Source organism: Sapajus apella, unplaced genomic scaffold, assembly GCF_009761245.1.
Source record: "Sapajus apella isolate SASKATOON/1434 unplaced genomic scaffold, GSC_monkey_1.0 scaffold3, whole genome shotgun sequence".
In the NCBI taxonomy this organism is placed as follows: Eukaryota; Metazoa; Chordata; class Mammalia; order Primates; family Cebidae; genus Sapajus; species Sapajus apella.
The window spans coordinates 48,061,865-48,088,840 of NW_022436943.1; the positions used below are offsets into that span (position 1 = coordinate 48,061,865).

The 26,976-nt window shown below is 44.9% G+C and overlaps 1 protein-coding gene across 7 annotated transcripts in view; it reads right to left on the reverse strand.

The window, feature by feature from the left end:
* Window positions 1-26,976, reverse strand: part of MTSS1 (MTSS I-BAR domain containing 1) — a 185,603-nt gene that overhangs the window by 147,910 nt on the left and 10,717 nt on the right. For all 7 annotated transcript variants that reach the window (XM_032246465.1, XM_032246479.1, XM_032246495.1 and 4 more), the window contains exons 2-3: window positions 10,712-10,773; window positions 6,013-6,086 (exon numbers count right to left, since the gene is read on the reverse strand). In XM_032246465.1, coding sequence (XP_032102356.1) covers window positions 6,013-6,086; window positions 10,712-10,773 — 136 coding nt within the window. The remainder of the gene's footprint in view (window positions 1-6,012; window positions 6,087-10,711; window positions 10,774-26,976) is intronic.

A 26,976-nucleotide genomic window follows, 5' to 3' on the forward strand; every position in this document is an offset into this window, starting at 1 on the left:
TCTAAGAGGGGGCCTCAACCCAAACGCCCATCTGTAATTTTCCCTTTTCTCTTCTAACCTTTTCCCTCCACTATCTTTGGCTTAATCTTGCTTCCTCCACTTCCTTTGTCCTCAGAGCAAAAATTGGAAGCTCTAAAGATAATATAGAATAGGAAATTTACACTGTCCAACTTCATTTATAGTTAATGAGAACCAAAGAGAGATTTAAAATCATAGAATGTTAGAGCAAAAAAAAAAAAATGACTTGTGATTATCTAGGGTCCTAGGTCCTTTATAGGTGGGAAAATGGAAGCCCGAGAAGGGAAATATTTACTCAAGGTCACATGGCTGAAAATGCATGAAGTCAAACCTACACACCCCAAATCCCAATCTAGTCATTATTCTAACACACACACATAAATTTGTATTTCAACTACACAGGTTATTTTTTTGTGCTACAAAGATTTTTTTTTTTAATGCATTCAGGGTCCAAATGGGGAATAAAATTCATACACCTGTAAGCCTGTGCCCTTCCACATCAGGGACTTGCGCAGAGTGCCAAGCGGATGACGCGCTCCCTCTTAGTCAGCACTGGTCCATCCTGGCCACTGTGCCACTGCTTGTGTCAGCAAGGGCCTTTGAAGAGCACAGTGTTGTGTGACTTTCATTTTCATCTGCCTCTGTAATTACTTTCATGGTTTCAAATAACCATCTCAGGGAAGTTTAGATAACACATCAAATGCCTGAGAAAGGCATTTCAGATTCTCAGAAGGAAGGAAATGGATCCCAGACATACTAGATCATCTTTAATGTCCAGAATCTTTTATTTGTTAGTCTAAAAAGTGGGCATGATTTTAAGATTGGAAATGAGGATAGCTAGCCTTTATTGAATGTGTACCATGGGCTGGGCTGTTCTGAGTGGTTTATGCCTCTTAAGTCTTTTTGTTCTCACCATAGACTATGTAGTAGGTATCATCTTTTTCTTAATTTCCTTAATTTTTCTTATTTTTTAAGTAGCCCAGACAAATGCATGCCACTCAGTTCAAACATTTCTCAGCTCCCGTGACAGCCATATGCTGATCCATCATGGATGTGAAGGAAGCAGAGACCCAGAGACCCTGCTCCGCAAAGCCTTGGGTTCCATGTATACCAGATACCTAGAGACTAATTCTTTGTGTTCAATAATACAGAAAAAGGTACTTTCATATTTAAAACAAATTGTATATTCATCCAGAGTCTAAAATCAATAAAATGTGGAACTGCGCCTAGTGCTAATAAGCTGAAATTCCATTACAGTTTATTAACCCAAATATACACATCATAATACCCACTTATACACTTTCATTTAAAAAATAATGGAAGCAACTAAGTTCTAACATATTTTCACACTCTGTTTAATAGGTACATAACTACTAGATTGATTTTGCTCTTATAGTGACTAGTTTTCAAAGTCTTTCCTAAGTAAATTTTATTAATAGCTAGTGTAAAAGATTTGCTATAAAGGACAAAGACCATTCAGAGCTGTTTCCTTTTGGAAACAATATGAGTTGCTAATATTTTGGAAACCAGAGCAACTTGCTAGCTTGAAATTCTGGGCACCTGCCCAGAAGAGATGCACTTAATAATAACTGCAATTCCCTCCTACCGCTTCCATCAAGAGGGAATGAAAAAGAAAAAAATACATGGAATGGCTCTAAAGCAAGGGAGTAGATCAAGGATACTCTTTCTGTAGAGGGTAGCTATCAAACCACAAACTCTGCTAGAGTCACAGCCTACACCAACCTAAGCCCCAAATCTATTTGCTGCTGACCAAAACAGGGTGAAGCACTTTTTACAGATTATCATTTCCTTGGTGATCCATACACCATTAAAAATAGGTCACTTGTAGGACTTCAAAAGGATATATACTTGGGCATTAATTGCAGCAGAGCTTGTAGTAGCAAAAACTTGGAGATAACCTAAATATCTATCAATAGAATAACGATTCAATTGTGCTATATTCAGACAGTGCTATATTCAGAAACACCATTTGGCCGCTAGAAAGAATCAGGTAGATCTTGGTACTGGAAAAATAACTATAATATACTATGCAGTAAAAAGCACAGGAACAATGTTTCTTAGGGGCCGCCTTCTGAAAAAGGTCACACAGGGATATTTTATCTCATGTGTCATTCCACATATTGTGGAAAACTAGTTTTCTTTCTTCTCCCAGGCATGTTTGTTTATATATGCAAAAATATTTGTAAATAACGCTAACCCAAATCCCAGGGAGGCGCAGGGAGGTTAGGGAGGGTAGATTTTACTTCATATACCTATTTCAATTTTTTTTCTTTTTTCTTTTTTTTTTTGAGACAGTCTTGTTCTGTCGCCCAGGCTGGAGTGCAACGCTGTGATCGTGGCTCACTGCAACTTCCACCTCCCGAGTTCAAGCTATTCTCTTGCCTCAGCCTCTTGAGTGGCTGGGATTACAGGCACCCACCCACCACCACGCTTGGCTGATTTTTATATTTTTAGTAGAGACAGGACTTCACCACGCTGGTCAGGGTGGTCTCAAACTCCTGACCTCAGGTGATCTACCCGCCTCGGCCTCCGAAATGCTGGGATTACAGGTATGAGCCACCGCACCCAGCCGACTTATTTCAATGTTTTAAACTAAAGAGCATGCTCTATTTTTTTTAATTTTTAAGTAAAAAAAAAAAGTTACTTCTGACACTTATTAAGAAGTGCATTCAAGTTTCCCTTATCTCTGTAAAATATACCTTCTTTCCATCACCCACATACATTTAGGTCATTTGAGAGTTCTCACACTTCCACATTCAATGAAAATAGTAATATATATTAATTTTAAACAGAAAGTATCCTGGTATCACTAACAATGATCTGAAATCCAATGATCTAAAAATATGTCAAAGCAGGGGTTAGTTCACTATGAGATTATTTGCCTTTGGTGAAATGCATCACCTCCAAATTACTATTCTACACCCGTTACTTCTGCAGTGAGGCTCTTTGGTTTCTTTTTGCACAAATAATGGCTGTTTTTCCTCCCTTCAAAGATGACAATTTACAGGCCCTCTGGTGTCCTGCCAAGAACTATTCTGGGAGCAGCATCTTCAAAATCCCAGGTTCCCCCTACAGGAACTTATGGACAATCTGAGGACCTTTCTCCAGTCCATCTGTAGGATCCACCCAAGAATTAAACATTAAAATATAAAAACATTATTATCACGGAGCCCTCAATCATGCAATGCCAGATAACCAAGTTCCTTAAAACAGTAGAGCAGCTTTTGAAAAAACAAAAGACATATTCTGGACTAGGCACTGTGGTTCACGCCTATAATCCTGGCACTTTGGGAGGCCGAGGCGGGCACATCACTTGAGGTCACGAGTTGGAAGACTAGCCTGGCCAACACGGTGAAACTCTGTCTCTACTAAAAATGAAAAAATTAGCTGGGCATGGTGGCACACATCTGTAATCCCAGCACTTTGGGAGACTGAGGTGGGTGGACCCCCTGAGGTCGGGAGTTCGAGACCAGCCTGGCCAATATGGTGAAACCCCATGTCTTCTAAAAATACAAAAATTAGCCGGGTGTGGTGGCACATGCCTGTAATCCCAGCTACACAGGAGGCTGAGGTAGGAGAATTGCTTGAATCCAGGGAGGGGTAGGTTGCTGTGAGCCAAGACTGCACCATTACACTCCAGCCTGGGAGATGGAGTGAGAAAGACCTATTCTGATGGCTGTTACAGAAAGATATCAATATGGCTGGCAAGTCCAGTTCCAGATACTGCTGAAGTAGAAGACAATAAAAAATTCAATACTATTACCCCTGCAGTGGCTTGCATATTAAGTTTTTCTTTACATTTGTATTTTCTCAAGTTTCTTTTTTTTGCTTTTTGAAACAGAGTGTCGCACTATTGCCCAGGCTGAAGTGCAATGGCATGATCTCGGCTCACTGCAACCTCTGTCTCCTGGTTTCAAGCAATGCTCCTGCCTCAGCCTCCTGAGTAGCTGGGATTACAGGCACCCACCACTATGCCCAGCTAATTTTCTGTATTTTTAGTAGAGATGTGGTTTCGCTATGTTGGCCACGCTGGTCTCGAACTTCTGACCTCAGGTGACCCACCTGCCTCAGCCTCAAACTGCTGTGATAATAAGCATGAGTCACTGCACCCAGCTGTCAAGTTTCTATCACACACACATAAGCTATGGAACAATTTTTTTAAAGGACTTTTAAAAAGGTACTGGTTAAGATCCACACCAAGCTGACATACTGGATGAAGAAACAATGGTTCTAATTTCTCTGTCACATTCTCCCAGGGAACACTGCAAATGCCTATCGGTGTCCTAGAAATGAGGAGAAATATTACTTCCCCTAGGAAAACTTCCTATACTCCCTTAGTTAATTGCTCACTTTTCTATATTCCCCTAGCACTTTGTTCTACAACTATTAATGTACCAAACGTATTATTTCTATGCTGAAATTCTTTATTTATACATCTTATTTTCCCCACTCAATTGTAAGCCCCCCCAGGACAAGGAGAGTCATATTGTTTTCTGTGGTCCCATGATAGTGCCTGAAGTAAAAGATGTTTGTTCAATGAATGAGGAATGTTCTTGCTGCAAATTCATTCAAATATTTAATTAAGCACCTGTGATAAATGAGTATCACTGCACTGAAGGTACCCATCTGGTGGTTCAGAGAAACTTTCATGTGCCTGGGAGCAGTCCCCAACACTTGCCCCTAGAACACAAATTTTCCAATGTCACCATGACAACGAAAAGAACGGGGCTATAGCTACCAGTGCAACATGGAGACCCTAAAAGACAAGTTAAAGTAAGAGGCAGGAGAAAGTAGCTGCATTGCAATTAAAAAAAAAAGCATCCTCCTCCCTTTGAAAAGAGGAATTGTTAATGGTAATGTTGCATGCATTTCTTTTCTTTCTTTCTTTTTTGAGACAGTCTCACTCACTGTTGCACAGGCTGGAGTACAGTGGCATGACCTCAGCTCACTGCAACCTCTGCCTCCCAGGTTTAAGCAACTGTCATGCCTCAGCCTCCCAAGTAGCTGGAATTACAGGCACGTAATTTTTGTACTTTTAGTAGACATCCAGCTAATTCTTGTACTTTTAGTAGAGATTTTTTTTTTTTTTTTTTTGTTTTTTTTTTTTTTACACACCTGGCTAATTTTTGTACTTCTAGTAGAGATGGGGTTTTACCATGTTGGCCAGGCTGGTCTCGAACTCCTGACCTCAAGTGATCCACCTCAGATCTCTTGCCTCGGCCTCCCCAAGTGCTGGGATTACAGGCATGGCCACTGCACCCAACTGTAATGTTGCATTTCTAAAGACGGTCATGCATATAGGGATACTCATTTTCCTTTTATACTTTTCACGTTATGAATATTTTTATGTTTCAGTACTCGCTACAGCCACTGTATTTTTTTCAAAAGATTTCTCTTTGTTCATTTATTTAATAAACATACTTTAGACATCGCCGATGTTCTAGGCACCATGTTTTGGGGCTTCAGACATGAATAAGTCATAGTCTCTATCTCAGCAGGTTTCCAGTCAAATGTAAGGGACACATAATAACACAATGAGATCCTTATTTTAAAAGCGTTCCTCATTTTATGGAAACTCAGAAAAATAGTCTCTCCAATCATTCCTACTGCTTCCCATTCCACGAGGAAACAAGGAAAACCTATGTAAGGAAGAAAATGCAAATTGCAACCAAAGGCATAGCTCATGGTTCCGCAACTAGCACGTCATTAAAGTGATCAAAAAACTCATCAAGCCAACTCATGCAGAAACAGTTCATTTTCTTTCTTTTTCATTCTTCTTCACATGTGCTTTATTATCCAGAAAACTAGTTGCAATTTCTAATATGTGGAATCCCACTGAGTCTTTAAAAATGGAAAAATATGAGTCAGCTCAGCTCTGATAACTTAAGCTGCATCTTCTTGTACAGCCACCCAAGGGGACGAGCCCGCATGCTGAATGCAGTTAACGCTGGGAGTCAGCCTCCATCTGCTTACCACGTGTGTTGGTGGCCATGTCAGCCACTTTCTGAAAGGCGTCCAAGAAGGCAGCTGCTGCTACTACTGTTGTCCTAAAATGCAAACAGATAACAAAAGCATGAGGAACGTCTCACCCTAGCAAATTCATTACAGCTCAAGGCCTAAAACCTCTGCTAAGGAGTACATGTAACATTCTCCAGAAATAACTCAACTGAGCATGGACAACCACTGGCTTGGTGAACCCACTTTTTTCCAAGTGCTCCACCATAATAATATCCAGTTCATTTGGTGCTAATCAATAAACACTAGTAGCCCTTCCCATTCCATTTCATCTGATTATATGAAATTATTACCAGGGCTGGGCATGGTGGCTCATGCCTGTATTCCTGACACTTTGGGAGGTTGAGGCAGGTGGATCACATGATGCGAGGAGTTGGAGATCAACCTGGCCAAGATGATGAAACCCCGTGTCTACTAAAAATATAAAAACTCAGCCAGGTGGCATGCACCTATAATTCCAGCTACTTGGGAGGCTGAGGCAGGAGAATTACTTGAGCCCAGATGGTGGAGGCTGCAGTGAGCTGAGATCATGCCACTGCACTTCAGCCTGGAAGACAGAACAAGATTCTATCTCAAAACAAACAAACAAAAAAAACAAAAAACCCACTATTACCAGGCAAAATTTTGCATAGGAGGAAAAGATAGGTATTTCTGCCTAAAAGAAAAAAAAACATTAAAAAATATAAGTGGTAGAGGTGAAATTAATTTTGGAGTAGGAAAGCAATATGTTTGCGCACATCAGTTGGGGGAAGGAACCTGGGAGACAGATCCCATAGTTCAAACCATTCATTTTAGGAATGGGAAAACTGAGGCCACAGACACAAAGTGACATTCAAGGTCCGTAGTTCATACTAGAGCTGGGACAAGTATCCCAGCATCATGACTGACAGGCTTGGGTTTGATCCATTATAAGACAAGATCCTGGCAATGTTACTTTTCTCCCTAGATCCTAGTTATAATAAAATTGAGATACTACTCTTTCAACCTTAGGATGTTATTTCAACCGAATCTTCCAGATTCCTACAAGCTGAAAATGGGGAGAAGGTACTATAGTCATTTTATGTCCTAGAAATTACTCTGTGCCGGGTGAGGTGGCTCACGCCTGTAATCCCAGCACTTTAGGAGGCCGAGGCAGATGGATCACGAGGTCTGGAGTTCAAGACTCAGCCTGGCCAAGATGGTGAAACCCCATCTCTTAAAAAAAAAAAGAAAGAAAGAAATTATTCTGAATTCTTAATATTTTCTTGGGCACCGTAAGATGCCTTGAGCCTTCTGTGGTCTACTGGTTCCTCGAGTCGTGACCTAAGGCATCATTCAGTGTCATCAACACTCCAAGCCAGGGCCACAGATTCCACACAAACAAGCCCTAGAACTAGAGAGCAAGGACTTTACAATCAAACTTAGAACCAAGTGTTAATTTTCAAGTATTTCTTATATAACTCCAGTCTTTATTGAGTGTTCCTAAGGCTGCAAAGTTGCTGAAGGAAGAATAACAATAAGGACTAGAAAGAGAAGATTTCAAAATAGAGAAAAATGGAACCAGGTGCAATGGCTCATGCCTGTAATCCCAGCACTTTGGGAAGCTGGGGTGGGAGGATCATTTGAGCTTAGGAGTTTGAGACCAGCCTGGGCAACATACTAAGACTCTGTCTCTACCCTCCAAAAAAACTGTTTTTAAATTAGCCAGGCACAGTGGTGCATGCCTGTAGTCCCAGCTACTCAGGAGGCTGAGGCAGGATGACCACTTGAACCCAAGTCAAGAACGCAGTGAGCCATGGTTGGGCCACTGCACTCCAGCCTAGGTGACAGAACAATACCCTCTCTCTAAAAGAAAAGAAAAAAAGAGGGAAAGGAATGGCCTTTAAACATCAGCAATGGCAGCTTTGAAACAAAAGTTTCCTGGAAGGTGCTGAAGTAGTTCCTGGGAAAATCCAGGGAACAATCCCTTAGAGCCAAACTTCAAAATGAGGACTGTTGTTTTCCAGTAGAGCAAGAAAACATTCTGCTCAAAATTTTTAAAAATAATGACAGACATGTACAAAAAACCACTGCAAAGCATATTTTTTAAAGAGTTGACATCAAACACAAGCCCTGGAAAAATTAGCTTTATCAAACATCCTGGGATTTATAAATAGCATGTTCTGATTTACAATTAATATCTGACACAATAGCTGGATTTATTCTCATCCAACTCAATGCTAATCATCCAAATTTAATGAACCAGCTGTAGAGGTGCCTTGAGTATTACGCGATCACAGGGCTCTGCTGAAAATTAGAATAGTGATCAATTTTGAGGCATTTAAATGGCAGTCATATTTCACTGTCTCATGTAGTCACAAGACATCTTGGCCCTCTCTGATGGGGCAGAGCAAACTTACAACCAACAGAAATACAGAGGAGTGATTCAGCTTAAATATATCAAGCCTTCTACGCCTCTTCTGCAATCTAAACTTCACCCTTCCTCTAATACACAAAATTAAACCATGTGCATGAGGCTCTTATATTGCTCTCAGCCCTGTACTAGAAGTTTAACAAAATAATAAAGAAATGGTCCCTGCCTTCAGGACAAAATATTGTTTAATAATATAAAATGTATCCTGTGCCAGTACAGATAGGTTAAGATTACTTTAAATTTTACTTTATATGTTTAGGATAGCTGATCCATTCATTACTTTAAGCTTCAAGACCCTTACTGATAAAAAAGAAGTTAATAATTTTCTTGGAAGCCTGCTAGACAGTTAAATGAGGCTGAATAAGAAAAAGTAGGGGGAAATATATTTAAATGCTTTACTATATTACTACAGAAGGAGACCTCCTACAGGACGGAGATGAAGCCACCTGCGATGAATGGTAATCATGGCAGACAGGGAGGTGGGAGTAGATAAAGATAATTAGGGTGAGGCTGGTGAAGGACTCAGGTGAGAAGCCATAAATCTGGAGCAGAGGAGGTTGGATCTGATCCAGCAGAAAGTAATTACAAGAGTTAGTTAAGCAGGGCTTAAGTAAAGGACTTGGCAACTGGGAAAGGTGCAGTATTCCAAGTTCACTGTCCATCTGAGCCTCCGGTTCATGGATGGAAATCTCAAGCCCCAAACAAGGCTGAAGAAATGAAAGAAAAAAGACCCACCCTTCCCGAGTTATTTAGTCTATAGGGAGCCACGGACCTTCCAGTCCTATGGCTAATATTCTGGGCAGGGACCCCCAGTGTCCACAGGCAAAGGCCGGAGAACATCACTTCATCCTTCTCCCACCTCTCTGTCGTCCACATGGCTCTTTATCCTGGAAAACCCCTACCTGCCCTGCTCTCTGAACCACTTTCCTCCATCCAAACCAAGCAACGTCATCCCCTAAATGCCGAGAACTAGGATCATCAAAATAATTACCTTTTAAAATGTCTATCCTTCATGAAGCACCCACTAAGTGCAATTGTATCCCTTCACCACAACGATTTAAAAGGGTAGAGCTTTAACAAGAAAATGCTGACACATTTTCTTTTTGAGATGGAGTCGCTCCGTCCCGTAGGCTAGAGTGCAGTGGCGCAATCTTGGCTCACTGCAACCTCCGCCTCCCAGGTTTAAGCAATTCTCTGCCTCAGCCTCCCGAGTAGCTGGGATTACAGGTGCGTGCTACCTTGCCCAGCTAATTTTTTGTATTTTTAGTAGAGATGGGGTTTCACCATCTTGGCCAGGCTGGTTTTGAACTCCTGACCTCGTGATCCACCCACCTCGGCCTCCCAAAGTGCTGGGATTACATGCGTGAGCCACCACACCTAGCCATTTTCTATTTCATAGCACACGATATATGAACAAGCACAAGACTAGGCGATCACAGCCCCTTCAAGCTCAGCACTGGATCTTGTTAGGCAGCTTTACAGAGGCATACTTTATATATCATAAAATACACCCTTTTTCAGGGTATGAGTCAATAATTTTTAGTAAATTTGGAGTTGTACAACCATCACCACAATCCAATTTTAGAACATTTCCTTCGCCCCGAAAGATCCGTCTTATCCACTTGTCACTCTCCTTTTTCACCCTTACCTAGGCAACCACTGATTGATATCTCTCTATAGATATGCTTTTGCTAGGTATTTCATGTAAATGGAATTATACCATCATCAACACAAGGTTTTAAACTCTATATGTGGAGAGGCACTAAGCAGAATGGAAAACATGGACTCTGAAGCCAGAGAGCTTCAGTTCAAATCCTTCCTCTGCCATTTACTAATGATGTGACTATGGATAAGTTATTTAACTTCCCTGTGCCTCAGTTTCCTCATCAGTAAAATGGGGGCAACAACGGTATGGACCTCGTGGAGCTATGAGACTTAAACAAGTTAACAAATACCTGGCACATAGCAAGCACTACATAAATGTTACCCATTGCTACCAAACATACCGTACTTACCTCATTTGACTCTTAAAATTCCTATGGAAGGAGGCAAAGCAGACATGAATGAGTCCCCTTTTACATATGGGAATCTGGGCCTAGGATATGAGGCTATAGGTAATAACGCTGCAATCAGAACCCACCACATGCCTCTGTATCTGTAGCACTTCCAGAATTGGCCCTAATCCATCTGCATTTTGCTCTGTCCCAACTTCATCCTTGCCTCACTATGTTACCCTTTTCCTGTAGAACACATGCTTCTACTTACCGAAGCTGGGACTGCAGCTTTCCTGCTTTGTTTATGAAATCTTCCCAAACTGGATAGCTCCCCTGCGACAAATCAAAGACATCAGTAAGTCACACCGTGATAGACATCTGATTACTACAGTAACAGAACACCCAATTCCAATCATGCAGGGAACAATCTGTATATGTTCTCTTCCTTTGCAGGTCTGTGATGTGTTTCCCAGATCCTATATACATGTATTGGCTCAGGAATAGGTTTAGAATGTGCTCAGTTCCTGGAATCTTGTAAATACTACAAACATCAACTGAACTGGTTTGGCAGGATCTAACACATACACTTTTGAGTCAGCAGATGGTGGGTCCAAATTTAAGGTGTACAGAACATTTAAGGCTCCACCCTAAACCACTTGCTCATCAACATGGCCCTGGCTGTTCTCCCCCTTTCCCCAAATAACACAAAGGAAGGAGCCAGAGTGGCTGGGGCTCTTCCCCAGACACATGGTTACAGGAAGCATTAATTAGACTATCAGAATCTCAAGGTTGGAAAGTTACCTAATGTAGACCCTCACCTGACAGCTTAAGCCCAACACCTGTGGACAGTATAGCAGCAGGTGGCTCCCCAACACACTTCAGCTAACAGGAAGCTCAGCACCTTCCCAGGGCAGCCTATTATCAGCCACCCTGTCCTTAATGTTCATGCAGTTCTAATCCTAATCTTCTGGGAACCCTCAGTTAAGATCAATATCCTGGCCGGGTGCGGTGGCTGACACCTGTAATCCCAGCACTTTGGGAGGCCAAGGTGGGCGGATCACGAGGTCAAGAGATGGAGACCATCCTGGCCAACATGGTGAAACCCCACCTCTACTAAAAATACAAAAAAATTACCTGGGCGTGGTGGCGCACGCCTGTAGTCCCAGCTACTAGGGAGGCTGAGGCGGAACAATCACTTAAACCCAGGAGGCAGAGGTTGCAGTGAGCCGAGATTGCACCACTGCACTCCAGCCTGGCAACAGAGCAAGACTCTGTCTCCAAAAAAAAAAAAAAAAAGGATCAATATCCTGCTTCAATATGGAAGTCTTTTCAAAATCCAGTTTCACATCCAACCCCATTTCTCCACGGGACCCTGCTTCACACCCTGACAGCATCCCAGAGATACTCATTGTGTCTCCCTACTCTTCCTCTAAGTATGGTGTGCAGACACAAACTGAAACCTGCAGGTGCTGTCCCACCAGGGCAAAGCAGAGCAGGGACCAACATCTCGCTTCTTACATGTTAAGTTTATAGTAAGGTCAAACAGCCCACCAACCAAGAGGTAACTCAAAATCAACCCAGAAAAGCAGAAACGATGGACAGGGAAGTGGTCTTTGGCATTGATCATTAAGTACAGAACTAAGGGCAGGGCGCTGTCACTCACGCCTGTAATTCCAACACTGTGGGAGGCCGAGGTGGGCAGATCGCTTGAGGCCAGGAGGTGGACACTAGCCTGCCAACATGGTGTAACTCTGTCTCTACTAAAAATACAAAAATTAGCCGGGCATGGTGGCCCATGCCTGTAGTCCCAGCTACTTGGGAGGCTGAGGCAGGAGAATCACTTGAGCCTGGGAGGCGGAGGTTATAGTGAGCCAAGATGGTACCACTGTACCCCAAGCCTGGGCAACAGAGCAAGACTGTCTCAAAAAATAAAATACAATAAAATTAAAAAATAAATACAGAACTAAGACTAAACACCTGGGGATTATGTTTGCAGACTAGAATGTACATGTTATGAACCTTGACAAGGTAAAAACAACATATGCCACCTCTTGATTTTCTTGCTGAGGAAAGGAGGAAGAAACTAGAATGAGGTTCATCAACTCATCTCTCATTACAGAAGCCCAATCAAAACTGTCTAAAACTGCAACCCAGCTAAAACATGGTAACAGTTTTACCTTCCTAATGGTTTGAATCATCATTTGGTTCTTTACCTTATAGAGCAGCTTCTCAGCCTCAGCAACACAGACATTTGGGGCCAGATAATTCCTGTGGTAGAGGGTGTCCTACACGTTTAAGATGTTTAGCAGTACCCCTATCTTCCATTCACTAGATGCCAGTGTTCCCCTACCCCCTCGCTGGGACAACCAAAAATGGGCCATTGCTAGATTGCCCCTAGGGGAGAAAATCACCCCCAGTCAAGAACCACTGACTTAAAGTTACAACTGAAAAATCAATTTAAAGAAAGTGAAGAAACAATTACAGCATTACTTCACTTCAGTTTCATTTTCTTCTGTTAAATGAAAGTACAATTAAGTACGTTTTTTAAAAGATCATGCATAGCACACATTATAACAAGGAACACCTTGTTATAGAATTGCCTATTTATATACTTCTCTGGCTATCAATTCTGTCTGAAAATGTACATAGAGAGATCTGGAAAATGGTCTACAAAATATTAAAACAGGTTACTTCTGGGAGTTAAAATCAGGACCAATGTGTTGCTTTCTCCTTTGTATTTTCCTTTATGGCTGAAGTCTTGTGAGTTTTCTTTATAAGGGTCATGTATCATTTTAATGAAAACAATAAAGTCATTACATTTTCAAAAATTTAAGACCAAATTAGAGGTTCTGGCAACAATAGCACCATGAATTTACAATCCACCCAAATGCTAAAGTCTGTTTCACACATGCTGCTAGATTACATACATCAGTTCTGCCTTCATGCATTTGAGACCTGCTTGGCTCAAGTGCAGGTTTCTGGATTTATTCCTCTAAGTGGCAATTCGCCCCCACGGGACACTAAGCTACAGCCAGGCAGGAATCCTGTCTGGCTAGCTCCTGGCAGAGGCCTTTGGCAGCTACACCTGAGCTACTGTCAACCAACACCTGTACAAGGGTCTTGTCACCACATGGCCTCCATCTCAGGTTTGTGCCCTGGGGGTTTCTTCCACCCAATAGCAGAACTGTATATTAACTTATGTCAAATGAAAACTTGTGAGAGCTCAGACTACCATTCAAGGCCCATCAAGACATCATGGGGACTCCAATTATGACACCCAACATACATACCATTTTTTTATCCAGTCCAGATATGAACACCCCTTGTACACCTGTATCTAATTAAAGAGATAATGGCCAAGATCAGAATCCTCAGGATGGCCACTGGAGTTTTTTGTCCAGCAGGACAGCAGTTGGCACTGATAAGAACACAAAGGCTCAACCAACCAATAGCAGCTTCATCTGGCCTTTCCTTCTCTTTCTGAGCCACAAGACATGATGAAAAGCTTTTTGAGAAATCCAAGCACATTCAGAAACATTGCTCACCTACTAAGTGGCAAAGGTGCCACTATCTCTCAGCTACACAAGGAAGATTACCAGAGAGCCAGGCCCTCCTCTCCCAAACACCAACCACTCCCATCTGGGGTTTCCTGGAGAAATATTAATAAGATGATCAAAGTATTTCTTAAGAAAACGGCGGGCCAGCCGGGCGTGGTGGCTCACACCTATAATCTCAGCACTTTGGGAAGTTGAGGCAGGAGGATCACTTGAGCCCAGGAGTTCAAGACCAGCCTGGACAACATGGCGAGACCCTATCTCTACTGAAAATACAAAAAAAAAAAAACCCTAGCTGGGTGCTGTGGCACATGCCTGCAGTCCCAGCCACTCAGGAGGCTGAAGTGGGAGAATTTCTTCAGCCCAGGAGGTTGGGGCTGCAGTGAGCCCTGACTGTGCCACTGCACTCCAGCCTGGGCAACAGAACAAGACCCTGTCTCAAAGAAAAAAAGCAAAAGAAAGAGGTGAGGCATGTTCACTGAGAACGTGCAGAACTGGCCAGAGGCCTGGGCAGGGAACACTGGGTCCTGAGGTCTAGTCACAGCCCTGCCAGGCATGGACTAGGGGAAATCATTTCACCTCTCAGGGATTGTTCCCTTGTAAGGATGACAACCAAAACAAGTAATTCTATCACCAGTATGAACACCACCAATTATTGAACACTGAAAGAACAAAGGAGAAGAATAAAGAATGCAAGCACAGAAGCCCAATCTCTTGGATTGAACCTTAGCTCTCCCATTTTCTGTGTGATATTAGGCAAGTCATTTGGCCTCAAAATGGGTTGGAGTCACGTCTTCACAGGGCCGGGGTGAGGAATGAATGAGGTCATATGCAGAAAGTGCCCGATGCAGTTCCCGGCACACAGGACATGCTGAGCAGACATTTGATATGAGGGATCCAAGTGGCCATGGGCTCTGAGTAATCTCCTTTAGGATGTGTAGGGAGCAGATTTCAAAATCTAAGTCAGACTGTCCATCCAGACTGGAACCCCCTTTCTGACTCCTTGGTGTAGAACTAGCTAATGTGGAAAGCATTCTGCATCTCCCTGCTGGTGAACCACGGCAAGGCAGAAACAGACCAAGGCAGCTGGGTGCTCAGTGTCAGATGACTTCTGTGCTGCTGCTAAGCAAATGGCAGGGTGGAGTACTCAACCCCCGAGATGAATGTGCCTGAAAAAGATGACTACTCAAACCACTGAAAAAACTTCTTATCTACCCCCACTGGGAGCCCCATTTCAGTCTTTACCAAATTAGCAACAAAAGGAGGGGGTCCCCTTTCTACTCAAGGGGTACAGCTAACAGCTCCCCGCCTACAAACACCCACCCAGCCAGAAGGTTGCCCAAAGCAGCTTGCTCCTGACTTAATGATACTTGACAGTCTATCAAAGACAGTCAGGCCCACCTGTTTTAGGCAACGTATAATTTAATAGATTCCAAAAAAAGAAAAAAAAATCAACTTCCAAGAACAGAAGACAAAAACCTCCTTGTTAAGAAATGAAAAAAAAAGGGAGTAAATGTTATTAAAATTTAAAGGCAAGGTGATATTAGGTTGTTCCAGATTTTTTTGGAAGTTTCTTTCAAGGAAAGAAGAAGTTTCTACCCACCTGAGAGCAGTTTTACTATAGTAATTCAAGCTTAGAGGAAGTAAGGAAGGAGGAAGAAGGTAAGAAAGATTGAAAGGCAATAGAGAAAAAGTCCTGGATTTTTGACAGCAAGACTCCGTAAAGGAAACCATACTCAAGTTTCCAAAGAAACCTGCAACCCAAGACACTGGAAGCGCTGACAGCCCTTTTACAAAGCATCTTAGTTTTTGCATCTGCACCCATAGACCAAGAAGTCCCAGAGATATTGTTCCTGAGGTTGCTGGCTGAGCTGTCCACATTTGAGGAAATCCCTCATAATGCACTCCCAGAGCCATGAAAACGATTCAACACAGACCCCACTGCGGATGTCACCCGAGAATACACAAAGGCTTCACAACGTTCCAGACAGACCCAAATCAAAGAAAACAAAACTCCCGCCGCGCCCCCAACGTCTGCCAAGTCCAGAGTCACGAGGCAAAATGAGAAGCCGCTCCTCCTCCAGAATCCCCCTGAATTTCTTCAGAGAGGAGGGCAGGGAGTTTCTGGAACCCTTGGCAGTGCGTTGGTTCAAAATAGAACTTAGATCACACGGGGTTCTGAGAAGGGAAAAGGCTCCTATTAAAGAAACGGGAAGAGAAAATCAGTTTGTTTACAAGTGTGTAAAGAGGACTCCCTCCATCAAACTGCATGGCAGTCTCGCTTCCTTGGATGAGAGATGGGGCTTCCCTGAAGACGTGACCTCATCTACACTCTCCACACACACCATACCCTGTGCCTGCTTCTCTTCAAACCTCCAGGGTTCAAATTCAGCAATCTTGAAAACTCCTACTCAGCCGTCACTACCCAGCTGTGACACCTCTTCTGGAACATTCTCTGACACACCCCCTCCCACCTACCTATGTATTAGCTGTGCCTACTCCCCAGCTTATCACATCATACAGTCTGCTATCATGAGCCTCAGGGCTTCCCTTCTGGACTGTGGGACATGGACAGAGAAATGAAGGGAGGAAGGAAAAGTGCTTCTGATAGGAGGTACAGCTGACACAAAGGGAGGCAGGGGACACCAGCCACCTCTCTCAAGGGACACTGGAGTGGCACATTTATGCTGGCCACTCCTCCAGGAAGGACACGGGCAAAGAGGCCCAGGTGGACAAGGGCAGCCTTCCAGGACAAGATCCAGGGTGGGACTTTGGGTCAGCCGAGGAAGACCAGGGTACCCTTCAGACAGTGAGTGATATAAATTCCAGACCAGCCAGGGGACAGGAGAACCTGGCTAACAGTCACATACCTGACATCACTCTGGATCCTGGGAAAGAGAGGAAAATAATGAAGTCGTTTTCTTAGTTTTAATTAAGAGAAAGGCTTTCTAACTCTCCTTCAACTGAGGAGTTCGGTGGCCACCTAGACAAATCCACAACTTGGCCTCCAACCCCACCCTCAAAGTGGAGCTTGCGAGACACCCCCAAGTGCCTCTCCTCATCTTCCTCCTCTTCCTCCACTTTCCCCAAGGCGAGGACATACAGCAGGCCATTTACCTAACACAAGGCACAGGAGTCGGCCAACAGCCATTCTGGCTTGGGGTCCTGTTTGGCTTCATTTTGTTTTGTATTAAACAGAGGCCCAGGACGGCATCCCACACACTGGGCAGAGAATAACTGTGTGTAACTCATCGGCAGGCTGGTGACCGGTGCTCCATAAATAATGCAGCAACTGCCTCTCTCAGCCCAGCCCCACTGGGACAGCTGAGGGAATCTGACACCACGGGGCCACACAAGGAACAGAGAGGGGCCGGGGACTGTGGCCGCCAGAGAAAGGGCAAGTGGGGAGGGGCCACAGAGCTAGGGAGGACTCACATGAGGAGAAGGAATTCAGTTCAGGGGAGAATCAAATAGGAACCAGCAGGGCAGAGGTTACAGAGAGTGGGGTTCCAGCTCAAAGGCCTTTGTTCCGCCCAAAGGTGCCGGCCAGAGGCTGGCTCACCAGTGGATCTAGCTGAGAATTCCAGCTGTGGGATATATGACCAGCCAGGTAACTTCCCAAGTATCTCTGTTCATCCTGATAAGCATCACTGTCATCACCATCATCATGAAGCATCACCACTCTCTAAAGAGTTGCCGGGCGCCAGGTATATATACTGGCCCTTCCCAAGCTATAATTTACATATCCTTCACTTGGGGAGCTTGCAGACAGGCAGGTTCGGATTCGCTTGGTCGAGGTGGGGCCATTGAGTCTGAGAGATGCTGCTGTTCCTGGTCCACAGACCTCCCTAAGGGCTCTCTAAGGAGCTCAGCTTGACCTGCATTCTCACTGCATGCTCACAGCAGCCCAGGCAGGCAGGTGCTACTGTCATTTTAGAGCTGAGGAAATTGACTCCTAGAGAGGCTGGAGCAGAGAGCTCCAGGCTGCAACTGGATGCCAAAACTGACTTTGCAGTCCAAGTGTTCCCTGATTCTGGGAAGTGCAAGTAACCACATGAATAGAGCCAGCCTCCAGCCCAGCCCAGCCCCAGGGCTGCAAAAAGTGGCTTAGATAAGAGGTTGGGTCTCGCTTTATATGTGGGTCCTAGAGGAGCCCACACAAGGTAGAGGAGAGGACAAGGTCCCCACACACATGCACCTGATTACAACTGCAGATGGTTCAAAGGGATTGTAATGCCACCCTAGAAATGGTCAGGACCCCCAACCACATGAAAAAGAAAATACAAGGCTGGGCGCAGTGGCTCACACCTGTAATCCCAGCACTTTGGGAGGCAGAGGCGGATGGATCACCTGAGCTCAGGAGTTCGAGATCAGCCTGGGCAACATGGCAAAACTCCATCTCTACTAAAAACACAAAAAATTAGCCTGGCATGGTGGCGCACACCTGTAATCCCAGTTACTCAGGAGGCTAAGGCACGAGAATCATTAAAGCTCAGGAGGCAGAGGTTGCAATGAGCCGAGATCACACCACTGCACTCCAGCCTAGGTGACGGAACAAAACTGCCTCAGGGAAAAAAAAAAGGAAGAAAACACAAAACATACAACAAAGAGAAGCATCTTGTGTAGAAAAATGCCTGGGAGAAATGCACCGAGATGTTCACAGTGTTGGCACTTGTGGTATAATTATGGGTAATTTTACCTCATTTGGTTTTCTGTGAACACACAAACTGATCTTCTACCAGGTGATCAACAGAGTCAATCTGGGAGGGGCTCTTAAATCTCCTGCTAGCATGACCCCTTTCCATGTCTGCAGAGACCTCAGCAGAGCGAGCGTGACGAATGCAGCCAACAGCGTCCCTCCTCTTCTTCCACGGGGTATACCCTGGATGAGCTCAGCCTTCAGGGTAAAGCAGCTTTCAGAGGAGGCTGGCACCTTCTGACCTACACTGGAACAACTCTGGACTCCCTGCTTCTTCAAGCATGAAGCAGGAATCTGCTCAGCTTCCAGAAGTGGGCGTGTGGGATGACAGGGCCTGTGAATGCCTGTCACAGCTTTGTCCCCAAAACCACCCTTCCCCACCCAAGCCTGCGAGATGAAGGGCTCCTAAGATCCTCAGATGAAAGGCACTGGGTAAGCCCATCCATCATAAATACCATTCCTGGGCTTTTATTCTCTGATTGGGGCTTGCTTAATCCACTAATTATCCCTGTCCATCAAGCAGATGACAGCCTTGGGGATAATCAATGGTTGCTTCCTTGCCCGCCCACCCTCACCCACTCGCCCAAGTGCACCCGAAATAAATATGCCTATGAAAAGGAAGACTGAACCACAAAAGATGCCCCCTCCGTCCATCTGTCCATCTCCCCTCGCAAACTGCTCCACTGGTGACTATTAACACCCTAACCAAATAAATCAAGGATATCAAGCCTTTCCTTCTCCCGAATTACTAGGTTGGATGCCCGGGCTGTTTTCTGACATCTGGGTGTCTCCACTTAAAATAAAAAGAATTAAACAAATATGTCAACCGTATCTTCCAAGTCATTTTATTTCTTAAGTTCTCCACCAGGAAGTATTCCTTTCTCTATCCTGAGCTGCCAAAAGGGGGGCCCCACATGAGGTTATTTAAAGTATGATTAAACAAAATTTAAGATTCAGTTTTTCAGCCCACTAGCCACACCTCAAGTGCTCTGCAGTGGCTAGCGGCTACCGTACTGGACAGCATGGACACAGAAAATCTCTATCACTGCAGAACGTTCTATTGGACAGCACTGGCCACCTCCCCCTATAATGGCACCCCTTTGGGCACTACAACCTTAGGGTGCTCAACCACAGCTAGGTTTTTGGTTCTTTTTTTTTTTTTTTTTTTTATAGATGTGTGTATGTGTTCCATGCTCCACATTTCTTGAAAAATAGAATCCCTCTCCTTTTTCATCCCCTAAATTCAGCTCATTCCCCAATTGTGGGTTTGTTTTGAGATGGAGTCTCGCTCTGTCGCTCAGGCTGAAATGAAGTGGCGCGATCTCGGCTCACTGCAACCTCTGACTCCCGGGTTCAAGAGATTCTCCTGCCTTAGCCTCCCAAATAGCTGGGATTATAGGTGCATGCCATGTCCAGCTAATTTTTGTATTTTTACTAGAGACAGGGTTTCACTATGTTGGCCAAACTGGTCTCGAACTTCTGACCTCAGGCGATCCACCACCTCAGCCTCCCAAAGAGCTGGGATTACAGGTGTGAGCCACTGTGCTTGTCCTGTTTTTTGTTTTGAGACAGTGTCTCGCTTTGTCACTAAAGCTGGAGTGCAGTGTCTCGATATCAGCTCACTGCAGCATGACTTCCCAGGCCCAAGTGAGCCTCCTGCCTTAGTCCTCCAAGTAGCTAAGACTACAGGGAAACACTACTACAGCCGACTAAATTTTGTATTTTTAGTAGAGATGGGTTTTGCCCTGTTACCCAGGCTGGTCTCGAGCTACTAGATTCAAGCTACGTGCCTGCCTTGGCCTCCTAAAGTCCTGGGATTACAAGCATGAGCCGTGGTGCTCCGCCTTGTCCCCCTAACTTTTACTGCCATGACATTTCCTTTATTATTTCAGAGAGTTCCTCCTATCAAAAGAGAGAGGAAGAGGCTTATGGTAAGTCACTGCCTGCATCACTGGACACCTGACATTTGCATGGCCAAGTTTTCAAAGGTGAAAACCTGCCACGTGGAAGTCTGAGCTGACTTCATGATGGGCACTGAAAGCACCGCCTCCCATGGATGCTGCATTCTGGAGTACAAAGGTCTTTCACAACAACGCTGAAAGGGCGCTTGGTAGAACATACATTTAACGCTTCCCTACTAACCATAGGAAAATCAGGCACAGAAAGAGTAAGTCATTTGCCCAAGGCCTGGGAAGGGTTTGCCCTCACACCCGGTTAACTGCATTAACTGCTCCTAAGTTTGCCCAGTTCTTTTTTTTTTTTGAAATGGAATCTTGCTGTGTTGCCCAGGCAGGAGTGCAGTGGCGCTGCCTTGGCTCACTGCAACCTCTGCCTCCCAGGTTTAAGTGATCCTCCTGCCCCAGCCTCCAGGGAGCTGGGAGTAGAGGAGCGTGCCATCATGTTCGGCTAATTTTTTATATTTTTAATAGAAATGGGATTTCACCGCGTTGGAGAGCCTCGTCTTGAACTCCTGACCTCAAGTGATCCACCCACCTTGGCCTCCCAAAGTGCTGGGATTACAGGCGTAAGCTACCAGCCTGCCCAGTTCTTTTTAAAATAAAATTGTCTAGTGAGTTCACCTAAGACTGATTCTCCACATCTGGAGACCTGGGAACTCAATATTTAACCACCTAATACAGGGGCTGGCTGCTTTTACCTAATATTTGTATAGCTTTAATACTCCCCAGAATAATAAATATCTACCCTCTAACCTTTATCCTCCCAACCAGAGGCCAAAGCTATTGCTCCACATGTTTATTCCTGTCTATCAAGGTCTACATTAGATACTGAACCTGAGCAAAACACCTAGTGGCTTGCACACCCTATGAAATGTTAGGCCTTCTAAGCATAACTTCATATTGGTCCATTTACACTCACCCATTTCTCTTCCCTGGAAGTGCCCGCTCTGACCTGCCTCCACCCAACTCCAAAACTACTTCTGCCTTTTAGGGATTAGGTCCTCTTGGGGCCAATCTCTCCAACTCCCTGAACAGACACGCAAGCACCCTCTCCCCCTAGAGAGGATCATGTTTGAGGTTTCATTCCCCTAAATACAGACACACCTCTGCATTCATCCAATATTCCCTTTTCTTGCTCTTTCTTTTCTTTCTCTATTTTTTTGTTTTTTCTATTTTTTTACTTATTTTTGTTGCTGTTTAATTTTTTTTTCTCTTCCTTACATTTTTTTTGTGCATATTCCCTTTTAAATTGTGACCTCTTCCCAGGCAAGGGCAGCGTGATGAACTTGTCACGTGTACCCTGGGGCAGGCACTGACCTTCCTGCATTGTACACTTTGTGTGCTCTGCCATCTTCCACAAAGCAGATTTCCCCTTTGGGACACAGAGAGACAGCACCTCCAATGTGACCTCAACTCCCACCCCAGGCTCTAGGAATGATGCTCTGGGAGCCAGTAAAGAGTCAGAGGCCACTAGTGATAACCACCAAAAAACAGTGATAACTGTACTTTGGGAGGCCGAGGTGGGTGGATCACAAGGTCAGGAGATCGAGACCAACCTGACCAACACGGTGAAACCCCATTTCTACTAAAAATACAAAAATTAGCCGGGTGTAGCAGCGCGCACCTGAATCCCAGCTACTTGGGAGGCTGAGGAAGGAGAATTGCTTGAACCCGGGAATCGGAGGTTGTGGTGAGCCAAGATCATACCACTTGCACGCCAGCCTGGGCAACAGAGCAAGGCACCATCTCAAAAAAATAAACAAATAAAAATAAATAAAATAGTCATAACCGTATTTGTTGTTTCTACAGCCTTTGTGGTTTTAGTGTCTTTCCATTGAATGTCATTTTTCTTGCCTGGAGGGCGCTGAGGTGTAGCCATATTCCAGAGCCTGAATGGCCTTGTGTGGCCTGCTGGTTAAGAGTATGACTCTACAGTCAGCCTGCCAACTTCAGAGGTACTCACTGGGTGACCCTGGGCAAGTGACTTAATCACCTGGCGCCGCCCTGACTTCATCTGCAAAGGATGCTAATGGCAGTCCCTGCCTCAAATGATGGTTACAGGATGACAGGAATAAAGACAAGTGCTTAGAAGGGTGACTAGCAAGCAGAACTCAACTCTGCTTTGACGACTCAACGTACAATGCCAGTTACCCTGACTAGGCCATGAATGGGCACCTGCTATGTACAGGCACTGAGCGAGGGGTGAGCCATAGAGAGGAAGGGACCAAAGTGTTGAGGAACTTAGTCTGGTAGTAAAGCTACCAGCTGTGGAACTGCAGATCCCAAAGCCCAAGGGCAGCATACTCGAGATATAAAGTGCTGGACAGTGCGGTTCCCAGAGTGAGCCAATGCCTCACCTCGGTCTCAAAGCATCCATGGGAATCTTCTTGGCAAAGAAAAACTAAAGAAAGAGGGAGGAAGCACTCCCTGCAAAAGACAGAATTCACAAAGGAAAGGAAGCTGAGATCATGCTCCGTCTAGGCACAGAACTCATTTTAAATGTCTACCTGATCACATTCCAGGTGCTTCTGTGGTGGAGTCAGTGGTGGGGACTTGTCGGCAGGAGATAGCTTCCTACATCAGGAGCTGCAGAGGAGGCTCTCAGCGGCTCAGGGGGCCCAGGAGCCACCCCCACTTCCACCTACTCCTGGTGCAATCTCAGCAAGACGTACCAGAGAATGACCTGAAGTGTTTGCTAACACTGCAGATTCTAAGTCCCACCTCAGATCAACAAAAACGCTCTTGGGATGGGGCCAGGGAATCTGCATTTTAACCCACCCTCCAGGGACACTCTTGCTTGCTCAAAATTACACATAGCAAGATTTGAGAATCACTGCACTAGATAAGATGCCACATGTCCCTTTGCACCCTAGGAAGCAGGGGCATCGGCTTGGTCCTAGTGTCCACACCTAGCTCCTTCAGATGTAATCCATGGTAGTGAGCACTCAAGCATGGGAATGGGGAAATGAGACATGCTTTGTGGTAGGCTTTGGATAATGGGTTTCAAAAGCCTTGAAAAACACACACATTTTGACCAAGGATAAAAAATCCTTCAGGGGAAACCACTGATGTAAATCAATGTACTCATTGTAGGATTGTTTATTATTAGTTAAAACAAACAAATAAACAAAAACCTGAGGCCGGGCGCCATGACTCATGCCTGTAATCCCAGCACTTTGGGAGGCCAAGGCAGGCGGATCACGAGGTCAGGAAATCAAGACCACCCTGGCTAACATGGTGAAACCTCGTCTCTACTAAAAATACAAAAAATTAGCTGGGTATGGTGTCATGTGCCTGTAATTCCAGCTACTTGGGGAAACTGAGGAAGGAGAATCGCTTTGAACCCGAGAGACGGAGGTTTCAGTGAGCTGAGATGGCGCTGCATTCTAAACTGGGTGACAGGGTGAGACCCTGTCTTGGTAAAAAAAAAACCTGGACGCAACCTAAACACAAATGACGAAGGTACTGGCTTCCACATGGAGGCTTCTTCACATGCTCTTCTTCCCTTGCCCTGAACACTGCCCCACCCCCTGCCCACGTCTCCAAAGTTCTTAAATTGTTGCTCTAACATAATCTTCCCTGTGAGGCCCTCCCTAACCACTCCACTTAAAGACCGCAACAGGCCAGGCACGGTGGCTCACACCTATAATCTCAGCACTTCAGGAGGCAGAGGCTGGCAGATCACTTGCAATCAGGAGTTTGAGACCAGCCTGGCCAACACCATGAAACCTCATGCCTACTAAAAATACCAAAAAAAAATTAGCCGGGCATGGTGGTGCATGCCTATAGTCCTAGCTACTCAGGAGGCTGAGGCAGGAGGATTGCTTGAACCCGGGAGGTGGAGGCTGCAGTGAGCCGAGATCACGCCACTGCACACTGTGGCCTGGGGGACAGAGTGAGACTCCTAAATAAAAAATAAAAACAGCAACAGTGCTTCTTCCCCACTGCACGTAATCCTTCTGCTACATAAGAGAATTGATTTATTCCGTGTGTCTCCTTTACCTGCGCCTCATTCCACTAGAATGTAAGTTTCAGGAGGGCAGGGATTTATGTCCATCGTGTTCGCTGCTATCTCCCAGCACTTAGAACCTGGCACTAGTAGCTTCTTAAATATGTTTTGAACAAATGAATTAATTAGAGACATACAAAGCAGTGCAACACCACACAGCCATTAACACTGACACTGCTAACAACTACACACCCAGAAAGGCAAGGACGCCAGGCCGCTAAGTAAAGAAAGAAGTTTCTGACACAGCGTAGGCTGCCTGACCCTTTGCTGAAAACATGTGTGCTCTTGTACGTGTGTACATAACCCACTTTCTCATCAAGGGCTTGTGAGTGACTTATTTTTTACTTAACTGAAGTTTCTAGTTTTTCTTCCATTAACTTTATATTACTTACATAATCTTTGAGAAGTAATCCCTCATGAAATGCTCTCAAAACATTTGCTAATTTTTTTTTTTTTTTTTAAGAAAAAAGCTTCCTCCTCAGTGACTTAATTAGGGTGTTCCCAATTAAGGCCAGCACGACATCAAAGAGGCCAGGTTCCAAGGGACCCCCACTCCAGGTCAACTTCTGGTTGCAGGACGCCCTCGGTCCCCCCAGCGGAGGCTCAGACAGAGGGCTTGGCTGTCGGCTAGTCCTGGCTCTGCTCCCCGCTCCCTGCTTCCTGCTTCCTATTGGGGTGCTTCATCCAATTATTCAGGCCCTCAATCACATCCTGCTGCCGAGTTGGCTTTGAAGGTTCGGTAAACAGTCACTTCAAAACAAAGAGAGGCCATTAAACCAAACTCAAAGACTTCCTTAATGGCTGCATGCTCAGCGGCAGGAGAGGAGCCCAGCCTCAGAAGGGAGGTCTCCCTGGGAACTAATCCCGAGCTCTTCCAGCCTCCTACTGCAAACATCTCCCCGCTGCCTGATTTGCACTCAATCACTAGCGGTGCAGAGCGGTTGCTGAGGCGATCCTTAACAGAAGGGTATCTCCAGCAAAACAAACATGTCATGCGGCTGTCACCTTGGACAACCCTATTGCACACTTTGGTCTCACACATCAGCCACTCCCAATTACTGCATTGGCCCAGCCCAACAACTTCATGTCCAGGGCCAGGGCAGAATCCTGTTTAATTAGAGGGAGACCCCAAGAGCTTCTGGAAGAAGCTCAGAGGCGAGTCTAGATTTTTGTGTGTTTTATCTGTCTCATCCCAAGTCCTAATGGTACAAACAGAGCAATCGAGGAGATAAATGAAATACACCTATTACACAATCTAAAATGCTAGGCTGCAAGAGCAAGAGACAGCCCAGTACAGTGAAGAAGTGCACAGACCCTGAGGCCAGACTGCCTGGACTCATCTAACTCCCAACTGTGCCTCTCACTAGCTGTATGACGTGGGAAAATGGCTTGCCCGCTCTGCACCTCATTTTCCCCATCTGTAAAATGGGAATTGTAAATTACTAAGACTATCTTGCTGAGTGGTTAGGAGATTAAATAACTTTGTGTCTGGCACTTAGCATAGTGCCTGGTTTGTATATAAATACTTTTTATCTTTTTGAGACGGAGTTTTGCTCTTGTTGCCCAAGCTGGAGTGCAATAAATGGTGCGGTCTCGGCTCACTGCAACCTCTGCCTTTGGGTTCAAGCGATTCTCTTGCCTCAGCCTCCCAGGTAGCTGGGATTACAGGCACACGCCACCATGCCCAGATAATTTTTGGTATTTATAGTAGAAACAGGGTTTCACCACATTAGCCAGGCTGGTCTCAATCTCCTGACCTCAGGTGATACCCCTGCCTCGGCCTCCCAAAGTGCTGGGATTATAGGTGTGAGCCACCGCACCCGGCCTAAATACTTTTTAAATAAGCAAAATGAAACTCAGTTCTCAGCATGGGTGTCACCCAGATCAAAAGCCTTCCTGGACTCTGTACCCCCACCCTAAATGGGAATCAGAGGCCCTCCCCAGGGGCCCCCACAATCTTGGGCTGATCTCTATGGTGATGTGGATTACATTGAACTCTAATTACCTGCCTGCCTCTCTCCTAGACTGAAGGGGCTTGAATCTGAGAGACTGTGTTTATACTGTCCACAGGCATTCCTCCACCCCTCAGCAGGACCTGGCACACAGTAGGCATGTCATTATATCTGACGTATACACGTACTGTGTTCTCTCAAATTACCTGTATGTTGAATGTTGAAAAGCACTGCACTTGTTTCTACCTCATTATCAAAGTGAAGACGTAAGTTGCTTCTATTCTTTGAAACATCTGAGTGCCACTAACAGCAGGAGACTCTGTCAGGAACTCCTAGAGTAGCTCAAATAGATATGAGCATTTAT